The following is a 21,967-nucleotide window of genomic DNA, read 5'->3' on the forward strand; positions in this document are numbered from 1 at the left end:
TTCTTCTTGTGGCTGAGGAGGAGATGGTATCTGTTGTGTCTGGGCTTCTGGAGAAGAAGGGGATGATTCTACTAGGATCGGAGACATTGGGGGAGGAGGAGGCGTTGCTGTTCTCTGGCGCTTCGCTTGTGATCTGGTACTCTTGGAACCTTTTCTCTTCGGTTGACTGGACTGAGGGGCATCGGCAGTTGTACTTTTGGTCTTTGCTGATGTACCGGTGTGCTAATACAACTATGAAAATTTATGAGTACAAGTGTAATAGGTATAAGAATGGAATCGGTATGAGTAAAAGAATTCGAAAATTTACCTTGAAGGCTTGTGCTAAGGTAGAGGCAGCTACAGATGGGGATATCTTCGTTCGCTTGGTGGTAACTTTCTTGAGACGCACACCCCGATGCATTATAGCAGCCAAGGTTGGAGCGTTGTCGCCGATCAAAGAGATCGGGCCCGATGGAAGGAGCTCAATCGGCTTACCACTTCTGCTGACCAATGGGGGTGTGTCATCGACCTGTATATAACAAGAAAAGTAAGATACCGATGGAAAGTGAAAGTGAAAGGATTGAAGCATCGGTTTAGAGTACTTACAGTATTATCAGGGACTTTGTATTTGGGGTCGATCATACCACGGTATGTGAGAGCCGATCTGCAGAACAGGTGTTCTTTCCATTCTTCCCACCACTGTTTGTATGCTTGAGTGATGAAGAGAGCCAGAATCCAAGCCGATAGATCGACATCTGTATCAACGTTTGGTGGAAGTTGGGCTACCCTGATCCATTCCAAATTGTTGGTGATGATCTCCCTCGGCTTTATCACATCGGCGTAGCAGAGTGCAATCGGTAGTTGGCCAAAAGCCAGTTGGTGAGCTAGTGCCGATGGGTTATAAAACTAATAGGTCAGATTGGAGGCTTTTCCACTACCAAAGAAGTTCACTGGTATGGCTCTTGGGGTGATAATTGCCGTCATTACATCACGGTCCTTGTTGAGAGCATCGTTGAAGGGGTGGAAAGTCAAGGGAAATCTGGTATCTAGGTCTTCATAAGGCATCCATGCCCGTTGTTCTCTGGTCAGACCCTCATACAGAGTTTGGAAGAATTGACTAACCTGGTCTGCGTTACCACCTGTGCCAGGCAAAACTATGGTAGCTTCGCCAAAGTTCAGAGGGGAACGAGTTGCCGATTCTTCTTCATCCAGTTCATAATCCTCGGCTATATCCCTAGGGAAGCGTTGTGCAAAGAGGTCGAACTCAAGGCGCTTGTGCATGTGGAGACTAAGCCACATATTGATGAACCACCAGGGACCCCCTAAGTTGCCGATAGGTTGGCCGAGCAAAAGTTTCCTGGCTACTTGGTGGAGGAGGTGATAAGCCGAGCCAAGCAAGTATCGGCCAAGGGGAAATCGGCCGCCATTGGCTAATCTTTCTGCTGCCGATAGGTAAACAGAAGTTGGTCCTGCCGATCGGCCACAGAATACAAATTTGTCCACCCACATGTTTAGAAAAATGGTCTGTTCCTTTGCATTGACAGGACCTGTTCTTCGGTACTTCTGAATGTACCCTGACTAGCCGCCGATAGCACGAGTTTCTACCTTAGCACTGGGTTTGGCATCAAACAGGTGGGTGTTATCGGCAGTGGATATATCTAGGCCGGTGAGCATAAGTACATCGACAAGTGTAGGGGAAGCAGGGCCATGGCCAAACACGAAAGCATTGATTGTGTCTGACCAAAAATATGAGGCAGCTATCAGTAGTGACTCATTTCTCTCCATATCGGTAAGAGACAATCTAATGCACTGATCTAATTTCCGTTCACCCCATTGGACCTCATTTGAGTTACTGACTCTCAGGAACCAATCCTTCCATCCCTTGGTAGGACTGGGCCAGGAACGGAAGGCATCTTTCCATAGATCTAGAGAAAAATTCTCGGCTCTAAAGGGGATTCTGTTTGTCTCTGCGTTTATGAGATCGGTGGGATCTAAGTTTTCTAGTGGACCAAGGCATTGGAGATGGGGTTGATCGGTAGGGATTACGATCTTGTCGGCCAAATCCTAAAGATTTTAAGGATAAAAGTAAAAAGAAAAAAAGGGAATGTTCAGTAAAAGGAATTGCGGATGGACAAAAGTACAGCAAGAGTACGAAAAAGAAGGGGGGTAAGCTAACCTCAGGGACGACAAAGTTGACGGCCATTGCCCCGCAAGGAAGAAGATCGAAAACTTGGGGGTTGTTGGAGGAAGTTATTGCTGGAGTTCTTGGAGTTCTCGAACAAGTGCCGCCGCCAGGAAAGCAGAGTTTGGGCTGTAGAATGACGCGATGGAGAAGGAGTACCCGAGAAGGAAGTATTTATAGGACAAAACGGGCAAGGGCAAATTTGACTTATCTCTTCGCCGCATCCGTGAAATCCGAGGGTACTCAGGTGGATATGGTAAATGTTCGCACGGTAATCAAGGGATTGCGCAGGTGATTTGACAGGAAGCGGTCATGATTTTAGAGATATTTCACTGTACAAGATCTCCTGGTCGGTCCATCGGCAGTTCCTTCTAACGGTAATATTGCCGATGGGCGCATAAAGTGGAGAGATTCGGTTCGGAAGGTTGAGGAATTCGAGGAATATGCAAGAAAATCGGGCCGAAGTTGTTCGGATTTTGACGAACGGTTACCAAATTGGGAGAATTAATTGCGGAAAGGCATCATTATTGCAGAGAATTTCGGAGCATTAATGATTTTATACTCCGAAACTGGGGGGCATGTGTTGACACCGTTTTTGGACACGTACCCGGGGATCGGTAAAGTATAGATCGGCAGATGGAGCAATGGTAACTAGTCTGCAGGGAAGTTGCCGATGAGGGTGATTGCCGATGAGGAGACAGTTGAATATAACCAAGTCCAGAAGAGGTGACGTGTTTGTGCCGATGATCAGTATTGGTGTTTGCCGATGGCCATAACAGGAAGTCTGCCGATGGTTCTGAAGAAAAGCATGGAGATTGTCGATTGATCTGTGGCGGTGTCCTCGTCGGTTACAAGGGGATAGTTTTATGTTTTTCTTAATTATTTAAATTCGTTTTGTATGCGGATTCTGTTCAGTTTGGAATTCGAGTCCTAGTCGTGTCTGATTGTAGCTCTTTGCATAGGGTATAAATGTAGACCCTAGGGCTTTGTAATAATCCATCTATCAATCAATCAAACACAAGTTTTTACTCATATTCTAGCATCTACTTTTTCGACGACTTCGTCATATTTTCCTTTTTACTACGAGTTCTTAGGAATTCGTCGACTTAAGCTCGGCGTATTCTCGAGTTCCGTGTGAATATCTCTTGGCCGTGACATCCGGACGCATCGCTGTTGTCGGGACCAAAGTATTCGAGTTATCACCTTTGCCGATAGTAAGGTCAAATCGGCTGGCACGCCTTAACGTTTGAATCGGGTATTAGCCCTTTGTGTTTGCAGATCCACTTTTGCACCAACAATTATCTTGCGTGCTATCTTATCACTGACCGTGTTAGAACCTAAGCTCTGGTGGTACAACTCTATGAGCACCAGAAGTTAAGGCTAGCTCAGCTAAAACAACAATGCTAGGGTAGCGATCTTACCTCTGGTGGTCGAGCTCTAGTGACCATCAGAGGGCTCCAGTGGACAATTGAATTGATCTAAAAACCAGGCACCCAAACTCCGAGTGCATCTCTTTCCTGGGCCACCGGAGAGTTCCAGTGGGTGCAAAACTTGTCCACCAAGCTCTTTTCTCAAACCTTCTCAAAACACCAAACTCTTTTCTCAAACCTTTTCACAAATTTCTAACTCCGTAGGGTCTCCCGCGTAGGATGACCAATACCTTTAGCACTTTCTTAGCATTTTCAAAATATTTTCAAAGGTTTTCTTGTGCTTCCTTACCATACCACTCGATCTAAGGCATATGAAACGTTAGACCTCACCTAGTGACACCAGACAATCATACGAAGATTTTTTCCTCTTTACAATAAGGCTATCTAAACTCAAACAAACAGGGCCTTAGGACAAATGAAAACACATAATATTTAGGACTATTTAGGATGGATGGAGTACTTGTTTTGAAACCATGTGGACGGAGCACATGTTACAAACAAACTTTATTAAGTTGTCTTATCTGTAATTTTTTTAGTGAATCTTTTGGCAATATACGTTTGTGTTTTGATAACTTTTATTATAAAACTTATTTCATAGTTATTATTATTATAAAAGAAGTACAAATACATACGAATGAGTTGTTCTGAGAATATATTTCAGATTTCCGAATATTCTGGCACAGCAATATAGCTCGTTCGTAGTAGATTCTATGAATAAAAAAAGATCCAATAAGTTGAACGGTGAAAAACTTGTGATGTTCGTAAAAGTATCAAAAAGTAAAAATTTCTCAAAGTTCTCGTGACAACGTTATCATGAAAGCAGTGCTAAAACAAACAAAAAAATGCTAATAAACTATCCTACTAATTTTGTCCGGAGAACGTAAAAGGGTTGTGTGCATAAGTTTAATGCAAAGCTAAGGAAATAAAAGTTAACAAAATTGAGTAACATTAGGCTATCAAGCATTGTGCACCTGGTTCGCTTCTAGTGCAACACCATCGCCTAGGATGACATGTCAGCCCTAAAACTGGAGGATATCATTGTCAAACTATTGGACTTTTCTTTTGTTGCCTGCATCACTTTTTTGTTTTTATTTTTTCGCTAGCCAATGTTTGAACAAAAGAAAACCAACATTCGACTACTTTGGCGAGAGCATCCTTTACAAAGCGATTGTCGTTCCGCTTGGCAGACACAGTAAAAGAGTAACCGTTATTTTGTCTCAACCGGTGAAAACAAATCTCAAAAAAAGTTCAAAAGAGAAGGAATTTCAGCTGTGAAGTACGTAGCAAATACCTTTAAGACCTAAGACCACTACTGCAGAATGAGGCATTGGTTGATGCTTAAAATAGCCAAAAACCTCGGCCTATATATATATATATATATATATATCGTACAGTGGTGTTTAAGACAAGAAGGAGGGAACAATCTATGTGCATATTACGTGTACAAATTCATGATGGCACAAGTCAATCAAACACCCACAGAGACGCTCAGAGTACGTTACATGTCTCTTTTCATTATCTCCTAAATTATATTGAATAACTTAGATAACTAATACCTTTTTTATTTATTTCAAATTAAAGACAAAATGGTTGAGGGAAAAGGTCATACAAAAAGACCGAATCAAAGCTATCCAAGAGACGATAGTAGGATTTCTCCACGAGCAAGTGATCAATCCAAACGGCGAGTTTCACTTCAACGGCAACGAAACTCTTATTCCAAACAACGATGATCATTTGTATCGTTTTTAGACATTGGGAGAAAAAACTCTATGTATATATGTGTTACGAATTTTGTACTTATAAAACTATATATATATATATATAAAGCTTTTTACATATCTATTTAATTTTTGATGTGGTCTATTCATTTTATTATAGGCAAAGCTTAATTATAAAGCTAAGTCTATAATTTTCATTTATATATGCTTAATATGCGTGTAATATAAATAGATTATTGTATCAGCAAAAATATGTATTGAAAAACCTATTATTATTATTATATATAAAAACAATAAACAGAACCGAAGAAGTGAAAAAAAAGAAACCCTTAACACCGGTTGGTAATACCAACCGGTGTTAAAGGGTCCTGCAACGTGGCAGCCTTGGCAGGACCCTTTAACACCGGTTGGTATTACGAACCGGTGTTAAAAGGGGGGCTTTAGCCCCGGTTCCCCGAACCGGGACTAAAGGGTGGGCCTTTAGTCCCGGAAGGGCAGCACCGGCTCGGGAACCGGGGCAACAGGCCCTTCCCGACCGGTGCTAATGCCCGAACGTGTGCCAGTGGACTCAATGTACACGACGGCCACCACTAGACTGGGTTTTCCGTGGTAAAAGATGCAGTTTTATCTCTAGTAGAAAAGGTGGAAGTATCCAACCCATGTCCTTCCATCATTGTAGCAACAATCCTTCAAATCTTATACAACTAAAAAGACTAAAAAAACTAAAGAGTGGACATTTTTTTGGTTGTGACAATCGCATCGTCGTCGTGCCTGCCGCGTGCGATCCCTCCGCCTGCAGTCACCTCCCCGCGCGAGTGCGATCACATGTTTTTTTTCCGAAAAGAAGGTGCCCGTCCAAAACTCCGAAGCCTCTCCTGCCCGTGCCCCCCGGTTCCGTGTCCTCGCCCACCCGACTCCTCCCACCTTAACCCTAGCCGCCGGCCATTGGGAGGCCATGGAGGACGACAACGTTGTTGTGGCCGGCCTTGCGGGTGGCTGGCCATGCGGCGACGGTGCACCGCCTCTCCCTCTCTCCGCCGATCCGCGTTCTCGCCCTGCCCCGCGTTATCGACCTTGCCATTTGCGCCCGCGCCGTTAACCCCTGAGGGAGCGAACCACCCCCCGCTCAATCGCTCCCCCGCTAATCTCTCTCTCTGGCGACAACTGGGCCACCCTTATGCTCCGGCATCGTTGGGCATTTTGCCGGCGATGAGCACCCGCCCAACCCTTTCCTCCCTTCTGCGTGAAACCGAGCACCCAAGCAGCAATCGCACTCGTTCGTTGGCACGGTCCCCTTCTGTGTGCGTCCATGGTGACCTTGGTGGCGGCGTCGTGGCCCTTTGGCATGCTGGCAGTGGATCCACGAAGGATGGTGTGGCCTCCCGATATGCATGAAGTATGGCCTGGGCATTGGATTTGTAATGATGAAGCTCCTTCCTTGAGCAGGGCTACATCCATCTATGAAGCAGGTATGACACAGAGAAACCACATTGTATTTCCTGTTGATATTTCCATCTATTAATTTATTGAATTCCAATTTTCTATGTTATTAGAAGATCCAAAATTAATTCTTCATTCCAGGAGGACAAATCCCTAGGTTTTGTGATATTTGTAGCCCACCTGCTCCAGAACATCTCTAGCCCACTAGGATACCTTTACCGCCCACATGCATAAATAGGTCGTGTTTGCTTTTTTCTTGAAATCTTGTGTATGAAATGATATGTTTTTTAAAAAAATGTACAACCTAGAAATCCAGTAGGGGAGGATGAAAATAGTTACTTGAATATCCACATCTGACAGAACTTCCAATTGCAGAGAACTAGAGATTTAACAATTTGATCTATGAATGATCACCCTCATGGGAAAAATGTCTTTAGTAATCTCAATTAATTATAGAGATTTGTTGCTGCTTCTCAGTGGCTACAGTTGGCCATTGAGTATACCTTTTAAGATAACAAAAGGGGTTCAGTGTACCACAAATCTTAGGCTAACACATTCAATTGGTTTTTCGTCTTGACTTGAGTTACAGTTTTAAAAAAACATGTGATGTGTATATAGCTACAATTCAGCAAATAATTAGTTAAAGAATAAATGTTAGTAATAGGTATATAGCTACAATTAAAGAATAAATGTATATAGGTACAGTCAGGGGCTGCAACAGCCAGCCGCCTGCAATAATAGGTTAGTGTTGGATAATCTAACCATTGAGTCTCTGACAACAATAGCATCTCTAATGTGTAGCTAGGTGATCTACCTTTTCCAGATTTGAGCATTTGAACTCTGATTAGCATTACCATCTAGAAATAGATAATCAGTAACAAATTCTTTTTTAAGACGTATGTGTCAATAAATTACTGACTAAAGCCAATAATATTTAGTCAATGTGATCAATGGCTGCATTGCAATGTTTCATACTACCTTCTTATCCGCACAGCAGAAATTATGATTCCTTATCTATGTGCATTGTTTCCCAACATTCTCTTCTATCACTGATAGTTCACTGATTGAAAAAATTGGCACTTCTGTAGGAAAAACAAGATATTGTTTTTCTTCCATCGAGTTCAGTAGGACATAGCCTCCTTGTAATGAGTTTTTTTTAACGCAACCTCCTTGTAATGAGTGGAACAGGTACTGCCTGAGCTTTTATTTTTCTGTACATTCCCATTGAGTTCAGTATGTAGGACATTGTTTTTGTACCTTAATAAGTAACTTTTGGAAATTTTGATAGAAAAAAGCTAACTCAGTGTATGATATTAATTGATAGACCGGTTCATCTTGACTGATGGGGAATGAGATGATAAAAGTTGAGTGCTAGGCAATTAAGTTTAAATTTGTCTGCAAAGGCCAGGCCATAAAGTATGCAGGTCGTTTATCTCATATGGTTTATTGACATGCAGAGGAGTATAGAATATTCCATGTATGTTGTTGGCACATTTTGCTTGTTGCTTCTGCGTCATTTGCCATGCTATGACTGCTCAGGTCATGAGTTGGAGAATGTGTATATTTCAGCAGCAACCTTTCTTTCATTCATTTGTAATAGAAATAAAGGGACTAAATATATTCTAATGCTACCACCATGTACTTTTTCCCTCTGGATGGTTTACAATTGATGAACTATACACTAAAATAGAGAGGGACAGATTGCCCTTGTTGTTCTGCATGGGTTTCAGGAGATCCTGAATACATTTGAGCATTCCCTAACAATGTATGTGTAACTAAGGATCAAAATAACTATGGTTTTATTTATTTACATTGTTAGGGAATGCTTTGATCGGTTGTTTAGTTACAGAGAATGCTTTGATCTTTTGTTGTAGAAAAATCTAAGGTTTGGTTGGAATTAAAGCATAGTAAGGATACACTATTTCCATTCTCTTCTTTCATCGCTTCCTATTTTCAACTCTTTGTCAAATACTTTTGATGGAGTATTAGGGTTGGTGGATAGATGAGTGCCATTTAGGTTTTAATATTTCTCTAGATGACACGATCTTCCTCCTTACATTCAGCTTGTTGATTTGGCGCTTCTTCATGTTTGTATTTTTCTTTATCTCATAGTTATGTAGAGCATGGAATTGTACTATATACTTCTCCAAGCAGTCATGTTGTGATAATCTGAATCTATGCATACTCTATGAGTCTTGATATTTCAAGTTTGCAGAAAATATATTGAAGCTAGAGATCAGCACAGACTGATCATGATACTGTGATGAAAATACATGCATAAGCAAATCAAAAGGTTTCTATCAGATAATGTTCAAAATATATATTTTTTTTTGGTCTGATGCAATAGCTCTCTTTTTGTACTGTTCTCTGAGAAGCTTTCAGTGATGATTGGCCTCCATTGTAAACCCATGGTGGTAAGAGTCAAGCAGAACTAAGATTGGATCCTTTCTAGATTAAAATTGGGGAAAAGTTGTACTAAGACGACCACTATACACATATGTTTAGGAGAAAGTGAGAAACTGATACATACTAATTTAGCATTGAGCATTGTAGCGTGTGATTTTACTCGGGAGTCAGATAGGTCGATCAATAGTCCAGTGTGGTATTTTTTATTTTATTTCATCAACTGGAATATGGATTTAGCTCTAATTTAAAATTATCATTCTTTTACTAAATTCAGTTCTAAAACAATATATTTAAGTGAAGATTATATGCCAGTTTAATATGCGGTGGTGGAGGTCTGAACAGGAGCGAGAACGGGGCGGTGAATCTAGAGCCCGAGAATTGAGCAAGGAGACGCACTGTCATTGTCGTCACTGCCTTGCACCAGGGACGAAGCTAGAAAATATTTTAGGAGGGGCTGAACAAAATTACTACATGGACTTAACTTTACTATAATCTTTCACAATGAAAAAAAATATATTAATTTGAAGTAGTCTTATATTAATTCACAAAATATATCTAAAAATAAAGGTCTCAGCTCACCCTACGTTATAAATTTGTGTCTAAATTTAGAAGAAAATCATTAGAAGCTCCATTGAATCAGCAGCGGTAGGGGGGGCTAGAGCCCCCTAGCCCTACCGCTAGCTTCGTCCCTGCCTTGCACCCTCGTCCACCAGTGGCGGCCGGGATCTGGCAGCGATCTCCTCTGACCTGAGGGAAGGGCAACGGTGGGACCTTTAGTAGCGGCAGCGGCGGCCTCATGTTATCCTTGTTCTCTGATAATTATTCTCTAATACATTGTCTATCCATCCAGTTAACAATAATTACATAATTGGATTTGCACCTCTAATTGTTTGCATATATCAAGTGTATTGTGGACACAATTTGTTTGGTTAGTTGCCAAAGTGGAGATACATATTCATTGTGGTACAAAATTCATGGGTATTGGCACTGCCCCTGGGTACAGAGATAGTGTGCACCTTGGTTATTTAGTTTTGATAATCTCATTTATGAGATTGCTTTCTAACCTATAACCTATATATCAAGACCAAAACTAGACTGATATAATGTCGAGTTATTTAGTATTTAACCCTTGAGTAACCAGTTGTTTGCGAGAACTAAAAGTCTTTTTTTCAGTAAGTCTTTCCTACAGCTTCGGTTATTTTTCACGATGGTTGGTTAGCCTGTTTTTCCTACAGCTTCGATTTTTATTCTGTTGATGCCTTCACGGTAAATGAAATATAGAATATAAATTGCTTCTATTTACCAAGCGTCATTGTTAGATGTATTCATCCATGAGAATGTAATCCTAAATGACAGTTTTTTCTATCAATTGAGTGTCTAAATAGAAACATATACGAAGGCATGGTTAATCTGATTCGTTTGACAATGTTGTCGAGGAAAAAAAAAAGCTTCTATTAGACATCTCGTGGTGGTTCAAATGCTGCTGCTTATCCAATTTTAGCATCCTTTGCGGAAAGTGTTATACACTGCAAATTGAAATAAATTTCTAGCAGTTCATCCAACAATGAGTCCATAGAAATTTGTTAATACTGTGGAACCATTTCAGTATGGTAACATCTTAACAGAGCAATATGTCTGCCACCGATTACAATTTCAATGGTGACATGAAGTTACAGCTTCACCAAGAATAGAGAGAAGTAACATCCGTAGCTTCATTTTAGTTTGTTGTAGCTATGGACAAGGTTGTCGCTTGACCCTTACCAAGTTGGCGAGCCTACGACGACGTGCTCTCCTTAACTGTGTTAATTTTGTAACTTTTTTTTTATTAAATGTCACTTTTAACGTAGTATTGTCATCTTATCGTGCGATCCGGATGTTTAGTACAAAAGCTTAGTCGTCCCGTAGAAACGCACGGGCACACTACCTAGTTTAACAATAATATTCCTTTAAACCCCCCCCCCCCACCACCACCACCACCACACACACACACACACCACCACCAAAAAAAAGACATGGAATGCTGCGTTTGTGCAAAATAGGTGATCAAACCACCACCTCATCTTTGTTAACCTCAGTTAAACTGAAATTTGCTGAAAACCTATGGGTGTATAATCTGGTATTTTGTGTCCGTGCATTCTATACAGCTTCTGATGATGATGACTAAGGAAAAGTATGAAATCAAAGATATGACCCAAATGTGGTGCATTCCCTTGGCCAATGTTTGAGAAGCCCACCATTAGTTACCAAATACTCCTCCATTCCAAATTGTAAGTCATTCCAAGAATTTTGGAGAATCAAATTTTTTTAAGTTTGACCAAATTTATACTATAAAATAATAATTATTATGGTATTAACTAAGTATCATTAGATTCTTTCTTAATTATATTTTCATAGTATACTCAGTTTACGTTATAAATCTTAGTGTTTTTCTCTATAATTTTGGTCAAACGTGAAAATGCTTTGACTCTTCAAGATTTTTGGAATGACTTACAATTTGTGATGGAGGGAGTATAAGTTATCAGCTTCCGAGAGACAGTTCTTGTTCTTGTTGACAAGATTATTTTGGAGCCCTTCTCCGCTCTCATCATAAGCAGTTAAGCACACCAAAGGCTGAACCTCTGCAGGCTATGAATATTATGAATATTGACTTCACTCTGAATTTTTTGCATGGATAAAAGGCTCTGACTGACTATCAAGCACAGACGTTTAGGATTTTGTAACGAGTGCAGGCTCAGCTAATGCCATTCAACGGGTTCCTTCTTTTCAACCTTCCCCTTTGGTCGACCAATCCGTCTGACACTTTTACCACTCAGAAGCTTGAGCGCAGGCTCAAGTGTCATCTTCTTTGGGTCCATATTCTGTCATCGTGACATTTTCAAAATATTATCAGCCTTGCAGGGAAACAGTCCAAATATACGTAATGTGCTAATAAATGCACATGCGCTGATTGGGAATCATCAAAATACAAAATGTAAGAATATTTTATAGTCGATATGTTAGTTCGGTTTCTGAAATGAAGAAGGTACCAGACCTTTGGCACTTGAGCAAGAGATCTCCTATGCTTGATGTTGTATCCAACTTTAGAATGTGTTATAAGTACAGGATGATCATCTTCAGGATGTTTTCCCTGTACGAAAATACAATATTATGGGATCCAACTCAACAAAGAACAACAAAAGGTATAATACAGAGAAATGCATACCAGAATTTTGGGATATTGCAAAAGCTCAATTGCATCTTCTAGAGTAATAGAGTCTATCTTTGACCTGAAACAAGAGTTCAATAATAGTTGTATTGATTCCCTGCAAAGGATGGATGACTTTTAATCACTCTCTGCCTAAGCGGCTATTTAAACAGTAAACGAAGGCCACCCATGTAGTTAAGGCCCTAAATGGTGAATTAGATGGTAGGACAGTTTTAAAACAATGATAGGACAGTTTTAAAACGGTGAATTAGATGCTAGGACAGTTTTTAAACCACTAAAAAAGTCGTCTAAACGGCCTAAACAAAATCGAGTAAAACAATGATTAAAATAGCTAAACAGGCATCTAATTCACCATTTAGTCAATTGGAGGATTACAGCTACCACATTTGGCACCCAACTTCACAAGTATACGAGGTGGAGTGGGATTTACTTTAAGAAAAAGGTTTAGAAAAGAAAATTGGAATAATTACCTCGGAAAGGGAAGCCCTTTTCGGAAACAGTCCCTTTTTGTCCTCTCCATTCTGAACATAGTAGCCATATGGGCCTTGTTTCAAAAACACCTGCAGAATGAGCAATAAAGTTGTTATACACATTAATGATTTACAAATAGACCTACCATTAGGGAACGTTTGGGTATACCCAGTGTTGCCCCCACCAAATCCGAAGTTAATCTACCCAGTTCCCCATTCAGAAATTACCCATACCCATTATGTATTGATTAAAGTTGATGGTGATTGGATAAGGAACAAAGCTGACGATTTCCTTCTCATTCTGATTGAACTCGAACAAAGTGGCAAATAATGGGGACAACCCAGCAGGAAAGGGCTAGCACACCATCATGGGAGTGTCAAACATGTGACCAATGTTTTAAATAGCGGGCTAAGACGTTTAGCGGTTCATGTCTAAAACAGCTAATAGCGGAGCTAAATCGGGCTATAGCGGAATATAGCGGCTAAATTGTACATGAACACAAATAGCGGCACTCTGCCTCAAAAGGCTATAGCGGGCTATAGCGGCAGCTATAGCGGGATATTTAAAACTATGCATGTGACTGAGAATGGACAAATGGATGGTGTCCCAGCATCACAAACCCACAGTGGTCTCTCCTCTCAAATCCTCCCCATACCCTATTGATCAATGGTGGGTGGGTATACCCATACTCAAATGGGTAAAGCAACTTTCACCCATCCCCGTTCATGGGTATGAATTGGGACAGGTTAGGAATACCCAAAGACAGGCCTATTTGCAAATTAAAAAAAAATCTGAATCTCATAAACTGAAAAACACCTTTTGATCAGAATCAGGCATGACGCCAAGTAACCTGGGTGTAAAAGATTTTGGACTTTCTTCGGTGGGTTCAGTTTCATCTTCTTGCTGTGAAAATGAGCGAGCAATGTACCTACAGTAATTAGATCAGTGATTAGGTATGATGATAATCATCAACAATCAAGAAATAAACTTGGAACTCATTAATACATAACAGGTCACAATGAAGAAATAGCAGAGTTCAAACTTCAAGGCATTCAAATTATACTGAGGGATAATAGGGTCATACTTGCATTTTGGATGTCGATCACAGCCTATAAAATAGCCTTCACCATACCTACTAACATTGAATCTCAAGGTTCCTTCAGAACAACTGCATGTATTCCGAACACAAAAGGATGTCAAGAACTACGTACGTGAATGCATCACAGTATGATGACATTGTAGGTTAACCTCAATGAATATTGCAAATATCTTGATTTTGACATTCAATATGTACATTCCAAAAGATACCTTAAAAGTACATTTGTCATGCATTACCTAGGGCAAATTCTACTATCCTTGTCAACATCAGGAAAGAGGATAGGACCAAATTTTTCTTCAAGCATTCTCTCTACCTGCACAATGTCAAATTCAATTTCTATCTCTAGCCGTGGCAGAGCAATATGATACACAAGGTACATCTACATCAACAGTATCATTGTTGTGTATGATGGATCGAACTCAGCAATTGCATGCTCCAATGAAGCCTTCAAACAAAGGAACAATGCTCTGCTAGACCAGTGTGATTGTGAAACTATCTGGAGTCAGACAGTTGTGCACGTCCCTTATTTGCCCTCCCAAAAGTGCTTAAATGCTCTCCCAAAAATATTCTGAGCACTGTTTCAAAAATGTAGGAGGGTCCAACCAATACTATGTTGTGTTGGAAATACAAGCAGTAGTTTCCTTTTAATCCACTGACAGCAATATTGTATAAAACCAAGAAGCATCAGCAGAGACAGGAAATAAAATATGATAGCTCGCCATTTCACATGTGTTTTTCCTTCAAAGGAAATGCAAACTTGACCAGGTAACAAAGGGCTATAGAAAAGATTTTACCAAAGCAAAAACCATAAACCATTACTTCGTACTTGAGAAATAGACCCGAAATATTTGCTTCAGTTTCTGTGTCATTAAAAAAGGTTGTTGACCACAACAAAGTTTTTTAGTCCCAGCAAAGCTTGACGATCACACATGGAGGAGAACAACGACAAATCATCAAGAACCAGCATACTCAGAAATTAAATACATCATACCTTTCTGCCATCCAGTTTACTTGCATCTGCACAATATTTGCTGAACCGTTCCCAGTAGTCTTTCAGAAGACCCTTCCATTCAGTTGACCCAGCAGAGACATTATCTAGCTATTAATGAAAAAGAAAAAGAACCTCAATACAGTTTTAGCAACCAACTAATTCTTGTGCTAGCATATTACTGAAAAGATGTTCTTGTAAAAGGATCACTACCATTTCTTCCAAACGTAGGTTGTTCTAGAGTGGTGCCCAAAGATCAAGCAAGTAGGTTAAATGAACTTGTTCTCTCATTTATATAGTATGATGGGAAAGTGGGAGTGATGGTTCAATAACTTATGAGTCTCATTATTCAGCAAGGGCAAAAAAGAAAGAGAGTATAAAAAAATGCCTACAAGTTATCAAATTACTTGCATATACACCTACACTTGGATAATAGACCAAAGCATTGAGTCCATGACAACTATATCTTGAATTAGCTCCACAAATACAAACAGCATTGTTCCTAATGTCTTAAATCCAAGAATAACCATGACCAAAATTAGAATTGTACCAATGTCCATTAAGATGTGCTGATTTCCTAACTTCTCAAATTGGTTTAACACACAGCAGTGACCACTAACAAGCCAGCTTAAGCAGGTTTCTAAAACTATGGCATAAACTGAAACAAAGCACAAGAAACCATAAACTGAGAAATTTTTACTACCTCTGTCTCCATGTTAGCTGTAAAGCTGTAATCAGCAACTTCAGAGAAATGGTGCAAAAGGAATGCCGAGACCTAAAAAAGGGATGGTGTGAACACCAAAGTTAGACGCATTGAAACTTAATTTATAGCAAGCAACCTCAGCTACATAAACCGAAACAGTGCTGCAAGCCTGGGACGATAATTCCTATAAGCATTGAGATGGAAAAGGGAAAAGGAGTACCCAGTGCTGAAGGATCCCACAAATTGTAGAGGTCTGGGGAAGGGAATTTCTAAGCAAGGGTAAGGATGTCTAGAAGTTTCATTCCCCAGACCCTAAAATATGTGAGGGAACTCAACAAATGTAAACATCACAAAATGTACATGGCAAAATGTAAGCAGGGATAAGCAAAACCATAAAATATAAGCATTGATCATTACAGATGAGTATTGCATTAATAATAAGAAAAACATGAAATTGTCAAACAAAGATACATTACAAATTGATGCATTACTGCAATGCAAATAAATGCATAGGTAGAAGAGGTAATCTAATACAAAACAATAAATTTAGCTAGAAGTATTATATATACTCAATTAAATGTACTAAAATTATAGATGATAAAGAGCTAAGGATATTTTAATCATATAGGATCTCTCCAAACAGGGAACATGCAACCAGGGATATAAGAACAAACCATTCGACCACGGAACTCAGGGTGTAGAACTCGACTTTTTGCTGTCACGTACTTCCGATCCTGAACAATACAAGTATAATGAACGCTGTTATCTACATGGAACAGGTCAATGCTAACTACAACAGATGAAAATAAGATTTAATACTAGTAATGGTAAAACCCTGCAACTGTTTTCCTCGAATAAGCATGAGATCTGTGTATGATAGCATTATGAGATGAGAAAGGCCAAAATAGCCAAGTGCAACAATTATGCCCAACAACAACCTTACATACACGAGGCAAGCCTTACATGACTAACACAATTTTAAGATAAGATATGGCTCTTGAATGGTTACATTGATTAGAGGAGGTGCAGGGTACACCGTACACATATATATAGGCAAGGATTCCTATGGGTTGGTTTATAGAAATAGGATCGATCAAGGATACCGTTGCCTATCTCTAATCATCTTAACAAATATACAAGAGGCACAAGGCCATAGCCGTCAGCACAAAGGGCCCAACCCTGTGAGCCTACCAACGAAGGCACAAAAAGGACAAGAAAGTAACACTAGGAAAGGCTATCAACTATGTTTTATGCATCCGCAAATAGCCTTCCAATACCACAGTAAAAAATAGTTCGGAAGTAAAATGTCATGTTACCTGCAACACTTCCATTATAGATGCATAAGTAGATGGCCTTCCAATTCCAAGTTCTTCTAGCTTTTTAATCTGGAGATAACAAGGCACAATATGAAAATCTGAACTAGTAGAACCGAATAAAAATAAATATTGTTTTATTGCAGAAATAGGCAATGCTCAAAGTAAACAAGTGAAAAATAATCCATAATAGGTTATTGCTTACCAATGCACCCTCAGAATAACGTGATGGTGGCTTAGTAAAGTGCTGTCCAAGATGCACGTTAACAGGAAATACCAAGTCCTTAACCTGGTAAAAAAGGAGATGAATTACATACTGGAACAGTTGAATGATAACCAATAATCTGCAGTAGCCTGAGAAAGAAAGAGGATAAAGAAAGGGAATTGTCACTGCAACCATTAATTTTGACAAGGCCTCAAAGTTATCCTCATGCACAGAATCTCCCTCAGAGTTGTCACTGCATGGACTGGCCTCAGTGTCCTAAAAGTAGCAAAGTGTATTGTTAATGAGTAAGAATAAGTTTGTAAACTGAAAAGCTAGCACAAAGTTCTTCACAAAGTGCAACTGACAACCACGCTTCCATTCAAGCTCAACCTCTACTGATGAACCAGGACAAACTCATGCATTTTGGCAACAGGAAGGTTATGTCCCAAGGGAAAAGTAAACTCCATACAGAACTTTAACAAAAAACATTACAAGGGCCATACTATATGACAAATTATGTTCTACATAACAATTTAATATAAACAATAATTTTTAACTATTATAATACAACTTTATATGATTAGATTTGTAATTAATTATACTATACAATTATTATAAGTTTATAAGCATAAATAATATAATATAAAGCAAATGAATGGTCAAAGTATAATCTAGGAGACCGTTTCTCTCTAACTTGTGTTGGATAAAATGGACCGGAAGGAATATGTTGTAGTGCATATCAGAGGAAACGTGTGGAAACGGAACAGGAAAAAAAAGAAGAAGAGAGAGATGAGTTACGGTTGCATTTGGCTGGGCACGGATTGGGTTTATACGGATCAAACCAATGCGAGGCCCAGGTGGAAAAAGGTTTATAGGCAAACATTTAATAATTATTATTTGCTTTGAGATCTGTGTAATTTTAAAAAAGAGGAATATTGGAGCAGTTCTCTATATATAGAGTGGATAATTTTATTTTATTAGGAAACAAGTCCGAATCGTATTGTCCAAGTAAACAAGTTTCCATGTCCAAAAACAATCAAAAACCGATTTAGAAACAACCCGAGTCTGTTTCCTGCAAAGGAGTCGGCTTAGCTGACTTTTTCGGGTCCCGAAAGGGTTGAAAACAAGATTCCTGAAACAGGTAAGGCCCCGTTCGTTTCTCCTGGAATGGAGGCCTAAAATGATTCCAGCCAGAAATATTGCGTAAATTTATACTATTTTTGATCATCTGGAATGAATCCACCACGAACAGAAGCTAAACGAACGAGCCCTAAGTTGGTTTAGACGTTTGGGTGAGTCTGCTTAGCCGATAAGGTGAGTTTGCTTAGCCAACTCTGGCTAAGCAGAAATCTTCCAAAATTAATAATTATTTTAATTGGGCTTTAAATGAAGCGATCCATATATGTTTTTCGATCAACGCGATCAGAGAAACGAATGGTGTTGTCTGTTAGGCCTTGTTTAGTTCCGAAAAGTGAAAACTTTTCGGTACTGTAGCACTTTCGTTTGTTTGTGACAAATATTATCCAATTATGGACTAACTAGGATCAAAAGATTCGTCTCGTGATTTACAGCTAAACTGTGTAATTAGTTTTTGTTTTCGTCTATATTTAATGTTTCATGCATGTGCCACAAGATTCGATGTGACGGGAAATCTTGAAAACTTTTTGGTTTTCACAGTGAACTAAACAAAGCCTTATTGCATCTGAGCAATTTGGAAAAGTAGGCTTAGCCAACTGTCTGACTGGACGTGTGGCTCGCCGTTTTCTCTGCGCAGTTCGTTCATTATTTTGTTGCCCTGTTTGACTTATGACATGTCCTTAATATTTGTAACTTGTTCGTCCTAGAATATTTTTGAGTGTCAACATACGCCAAATAAAGTCACTTTCAAGCCTGCATTATACCTTTGTACGAAGTTGGCTAGATTTCGATGCAAAAGTTGAAAGTGACAAGGTAACGTGAAGTTGAGAACGATAATAAAATGAAATGAATAGCTTTTATGAGAGTTTGTCCATTTTTTTCTGCATTTTGCAGCAAGAGTCACATTTTGAGTTTGTCCATTTTTTCTGCATTTTGCAGCAAGAGAAAATGTCACATTTTTAAGAAATTCACCCTTTCTTCTTTGAGAATAGCAAGTGATTTCTCAAATCTAAGAACATATTCATCTCGCAAGGCTTTATTAGCCCTGTAAAATCGATATCATAGTAATGCAACTCAAGTTTGGAAAAAAAAAAGTATAGAAAATAAGACATGCAGAGTTCATACAAAATCTTTTTTTCTTTTGAAAAACTTGAGTTCATATATACAGAATCAAATATACAGGTGAGAATAGTAGATTTTGTAGCGGAGACATCGTCAGCACTTTATTAATCGATCATCATTTAAGTGGCCGATGCCCGATGGAACTATTTTGGAGAATTTTGGAGAAGGCCCCACGGCAGCTACTCCTTTGGCTCGCTCCCGAGCCGGCGGAGCTCCTGCACCAGCTCCTCCAGCTGTCGCCGGGACGCGCCGCCTTCGCTTGCCGCAGCCGTGGCCTCCTCCGCGAGCTCCATGGCGCGCGCCACCACGTCACGCCGCTGCCCGCTGACAACAGCCACGTCCAGCACCCGCGCGACCTCGTCCGCGGACGGCGCGGCCTCGAGCCCGCCCCAGCTCACGGGCACGGCCACGCCCACCTCGTCCACGAGCAGCCGCGCGTTCACGAACTGGTCGGCCGCCATCGGCCACGCGAGCAGCGCCACCCCGGCCGCGCAGGACTCCAGCACCGAGTTCCAGCCGCAGTGCGTCACGAACCACCCCACCGCCCGGTGCCGCAGCACCGCCACCTGCGGCGCCCAGCCGCGGATCACCTTGCCCCTGCCGCCCGCCGCCGCGACGCGCTCCTCGAACCCCTCGGGCAGCGTCACCGTCGGCCCGGCCGCCCACACGAACGGCACCCCGGTGCGCTCCAGCGCGGCGGCAAGCGCCGCCGCGTGCGGCGGATGCAGTACTGCCATGCTCCCGAAGCTGATGTACATGACGGAGCCGTCCTCGGCGAATCCGTCGAGCCAGGCGCACAGGTCAGCCGCGGCCACATCCGTCTTCCCGCCGCGGTTGCCCGCGGCGCCGGCGTCCGGCGCCAACGGCCCCACCTCGCGCACGCGCCTGAAACCCAGGTCCGCGAGCGGTGCGCCGAGGTAGCGCTCCTCGAGCCGCCGGAACGTGTTGGACACGAACGCCGAGCTCTCCAGGTTCCAGAGGAAGTTGCGCTTGACACCCTCTGAGACCTCGTCGCCTTCCTTCAGCGCACGGTATAGCTGCGACAGCTGCCGCCACGGGTACGCCGGGGTGCCGGGGATATCCGGGAACGAGATCAGGCTCTCGTCGGAGTCGTCCCCGTCGTGGCGGCGCGGCATCCGTCGAAACAGCGAGTGCAGCACGGCGGTGCCGTACACCGCGGACGAGGAGAACGCGACCCGCGGGATGCCGAACTCGGCCGCGAGCGGCTGCGTCCAGCCGCAGAAGAAGTCGGAGAGTACGGCGACCACGCGGTCCGGTCCGTCCGACCGCTCGCGGATCCAATCACCGAGAGGCCCGCGGAGCCCAGAGAAGGCGACGATGAGCGCGCCGAAGAGCGCGGGCGGCAAGCCCTTGGCGCTCTCGACGCCCGCGGGGAAGGCCGGGTGAGAGGGGAACGGGAGGACGAGCTCGCGGACGGTGTCGCGGTGCGCAGCCAGCAGCGGGTGGAGGAGATGGGCACTAGCGGCCGTGGTGACGACGGTGAGGCGGAGGCCGCCGAGGGACGCTAGGAGGCCAGCGAGGTCGAGCAGCGGGATCGTGTGTCCCTGCGCCGGGTACGGCACGACCAGGACGTGCGGCGCCGGGGCCGTGGGGCTGTCGGTGATCATCGCCGCCATGGTGGACTGGTGGTGATGGTGGTGGTGATGTTGGGGGCGAGAGGTAGGTGGAAGAGTTTCGACTCTTGAGTCTTGACACCCGACCGGCCGACCCAATTTTTTACAATTTGGTCTTTTTTTGAAAAAAGTTCACAATTGGACTCCTGTAAAACTTAAATGCAGAAATGGATCCAGGGGGTCGGCGCCATGCATCATGGCGCCGAGGTTTCACGTCTCGGCGCCATGGATCACGGCGCCGAGGTCCCTGACTGCCTTCTCACGTGGATCTGACGTGGCATTTCTAAAAAAAAAAAAAGGTCGGCGCCGTAGATCTCGACGCCGAGCTCGGCGCCACGGATCTCGGCGCCGAGCTCGGCGCCACAGATCCTGGCGCCGAGGTATTGAGACCAAAAGGCCCGTCCGAGGCCGCGCCCGAGGCCGCCTCGTCCTCCCGCCCGCCACGCCCGCGCCTGCCGCCGCTGCGCGCCTCCCTGCCGCCGCTGCGCGCCTGGCGCTGCTGCGCACGTCCGCCGCGGAGCCGCTGCCCACGCCGGCGCTTCCCCGCCGGCGCTTCCCTGCCGGCGCTTCCCCGCCCGCGGAGCCGCTGCCCACGCCGGCCGCGGGCGCCTTCCCCGGCCGCCGCGGCCCCTGCCCCGGTCGCGCGCCCCCGCCGGTGCCCCGGCCGCGCGCCGAGGCTGCCGCCGGCCGGGCCGGCCGGCCCCGCTGCTGTCACCGGTCGGCTCTGCGACTGCCCCGGCCCCGGCGCTGCTTTGCTAAGGTAAATTTTTTGTTCTTGTCCTAGTTGTATAATTGTTTAGATAATGTGGTTTGTTTTCTAAGTTGTATAATTTTTGAAATAATTCTTGTAGCAATTTTCTATATTGGTATTATTTATATGAATATTGTTATGTAATTTAGGTTTGTTTATTTAATTTAGAGTAGTTTATTTATTA

At 42.6% G+C, this 21,967-nt stretch overlaps 3 protein-coding genes across 3 annotated transcripts; 1 reads left to right on the top strand and 2 right to left on the bottom strand.

The window, feature by feature from the left end:
• LOC8076393 (DNA topoisomerase 1) lies at window positions 11,595-17,726 on the bottom strand. The gene is made up of 13 exons (XM_021450292.1): window positions 17,332-17,726; window positions 17,140-17,223; window positions 16,938-17,006; window positions 16,296-16,355; window positions 15,622-15,693; window positions 14,922-15,029; window positions 14,167-14,243; window positions 13,916-13,999; window positions 13,648-13,759; window positions 12,831-12,920; window positions 12,358-12,457; window positions 12,187-12,282; window positions 11,595-12,013 (listed from the first exon to the last, which is right to left on the bottom strand). Exons 1-11 carry the CDS (start codon window positions 17,332-17,334, stop codon window positions 12,383-12,385), a joined length of 834 nt encoding a protein of 277 aa, XP_021305967.1. The 5' UTR covers window positions 17,335-17,726; the 3' UTR covers window positions 11,595-12,013; window positions 12,187-12,282; window positions 12,358-12,382.
• Window positions 19,388-21,288, bottom strand: LOC8076394 (UDP-glycosyltransferase 89B2). Its single transcript, XM_002438194.2, has one exon. The coding sequence runs from the start codon at window positions 21,033-21,035 to the stop codon at window positions 19,578-19,580; it is 1,458 nt and encodes a 485-aa protein (XP_002438239.1). The 5' UTR covers window positions 21,036-21,288; the 3' UTR covers window positions 19,388-19,577.
• Window positions 21,229-21,796, top strand: LOC110431092 (translation initiation factor IF-2-like). Its single transcript, XM_021449787.1, has 2 exons — window positions 21,229-21,295; window positions 21,399-21,796. Exons 1-2 carry the CDS (start codon window positions 21,229-21,231, stop codon window positions 21,794-21,796), a joined length of 465 nt encoding a protein of 154 aa, XP_021305462.1.

Source organism: Sorghum bicolor, chromosome 10 (assembly GCF_000003195.3).
Source record: "Sorghum bicolor cultivar BTx623 chromosome 10, Sorghum_bicolor_NCBIv3, whole genome shotgun sequence".
Taxonomy (NCBI): domain Eukaryota; kingdom Viridiplantae; phylum Streptophyta; class Magnoliopsida; order Poales; family Poaceae; genus Sorghum; species Sorghum bicolor.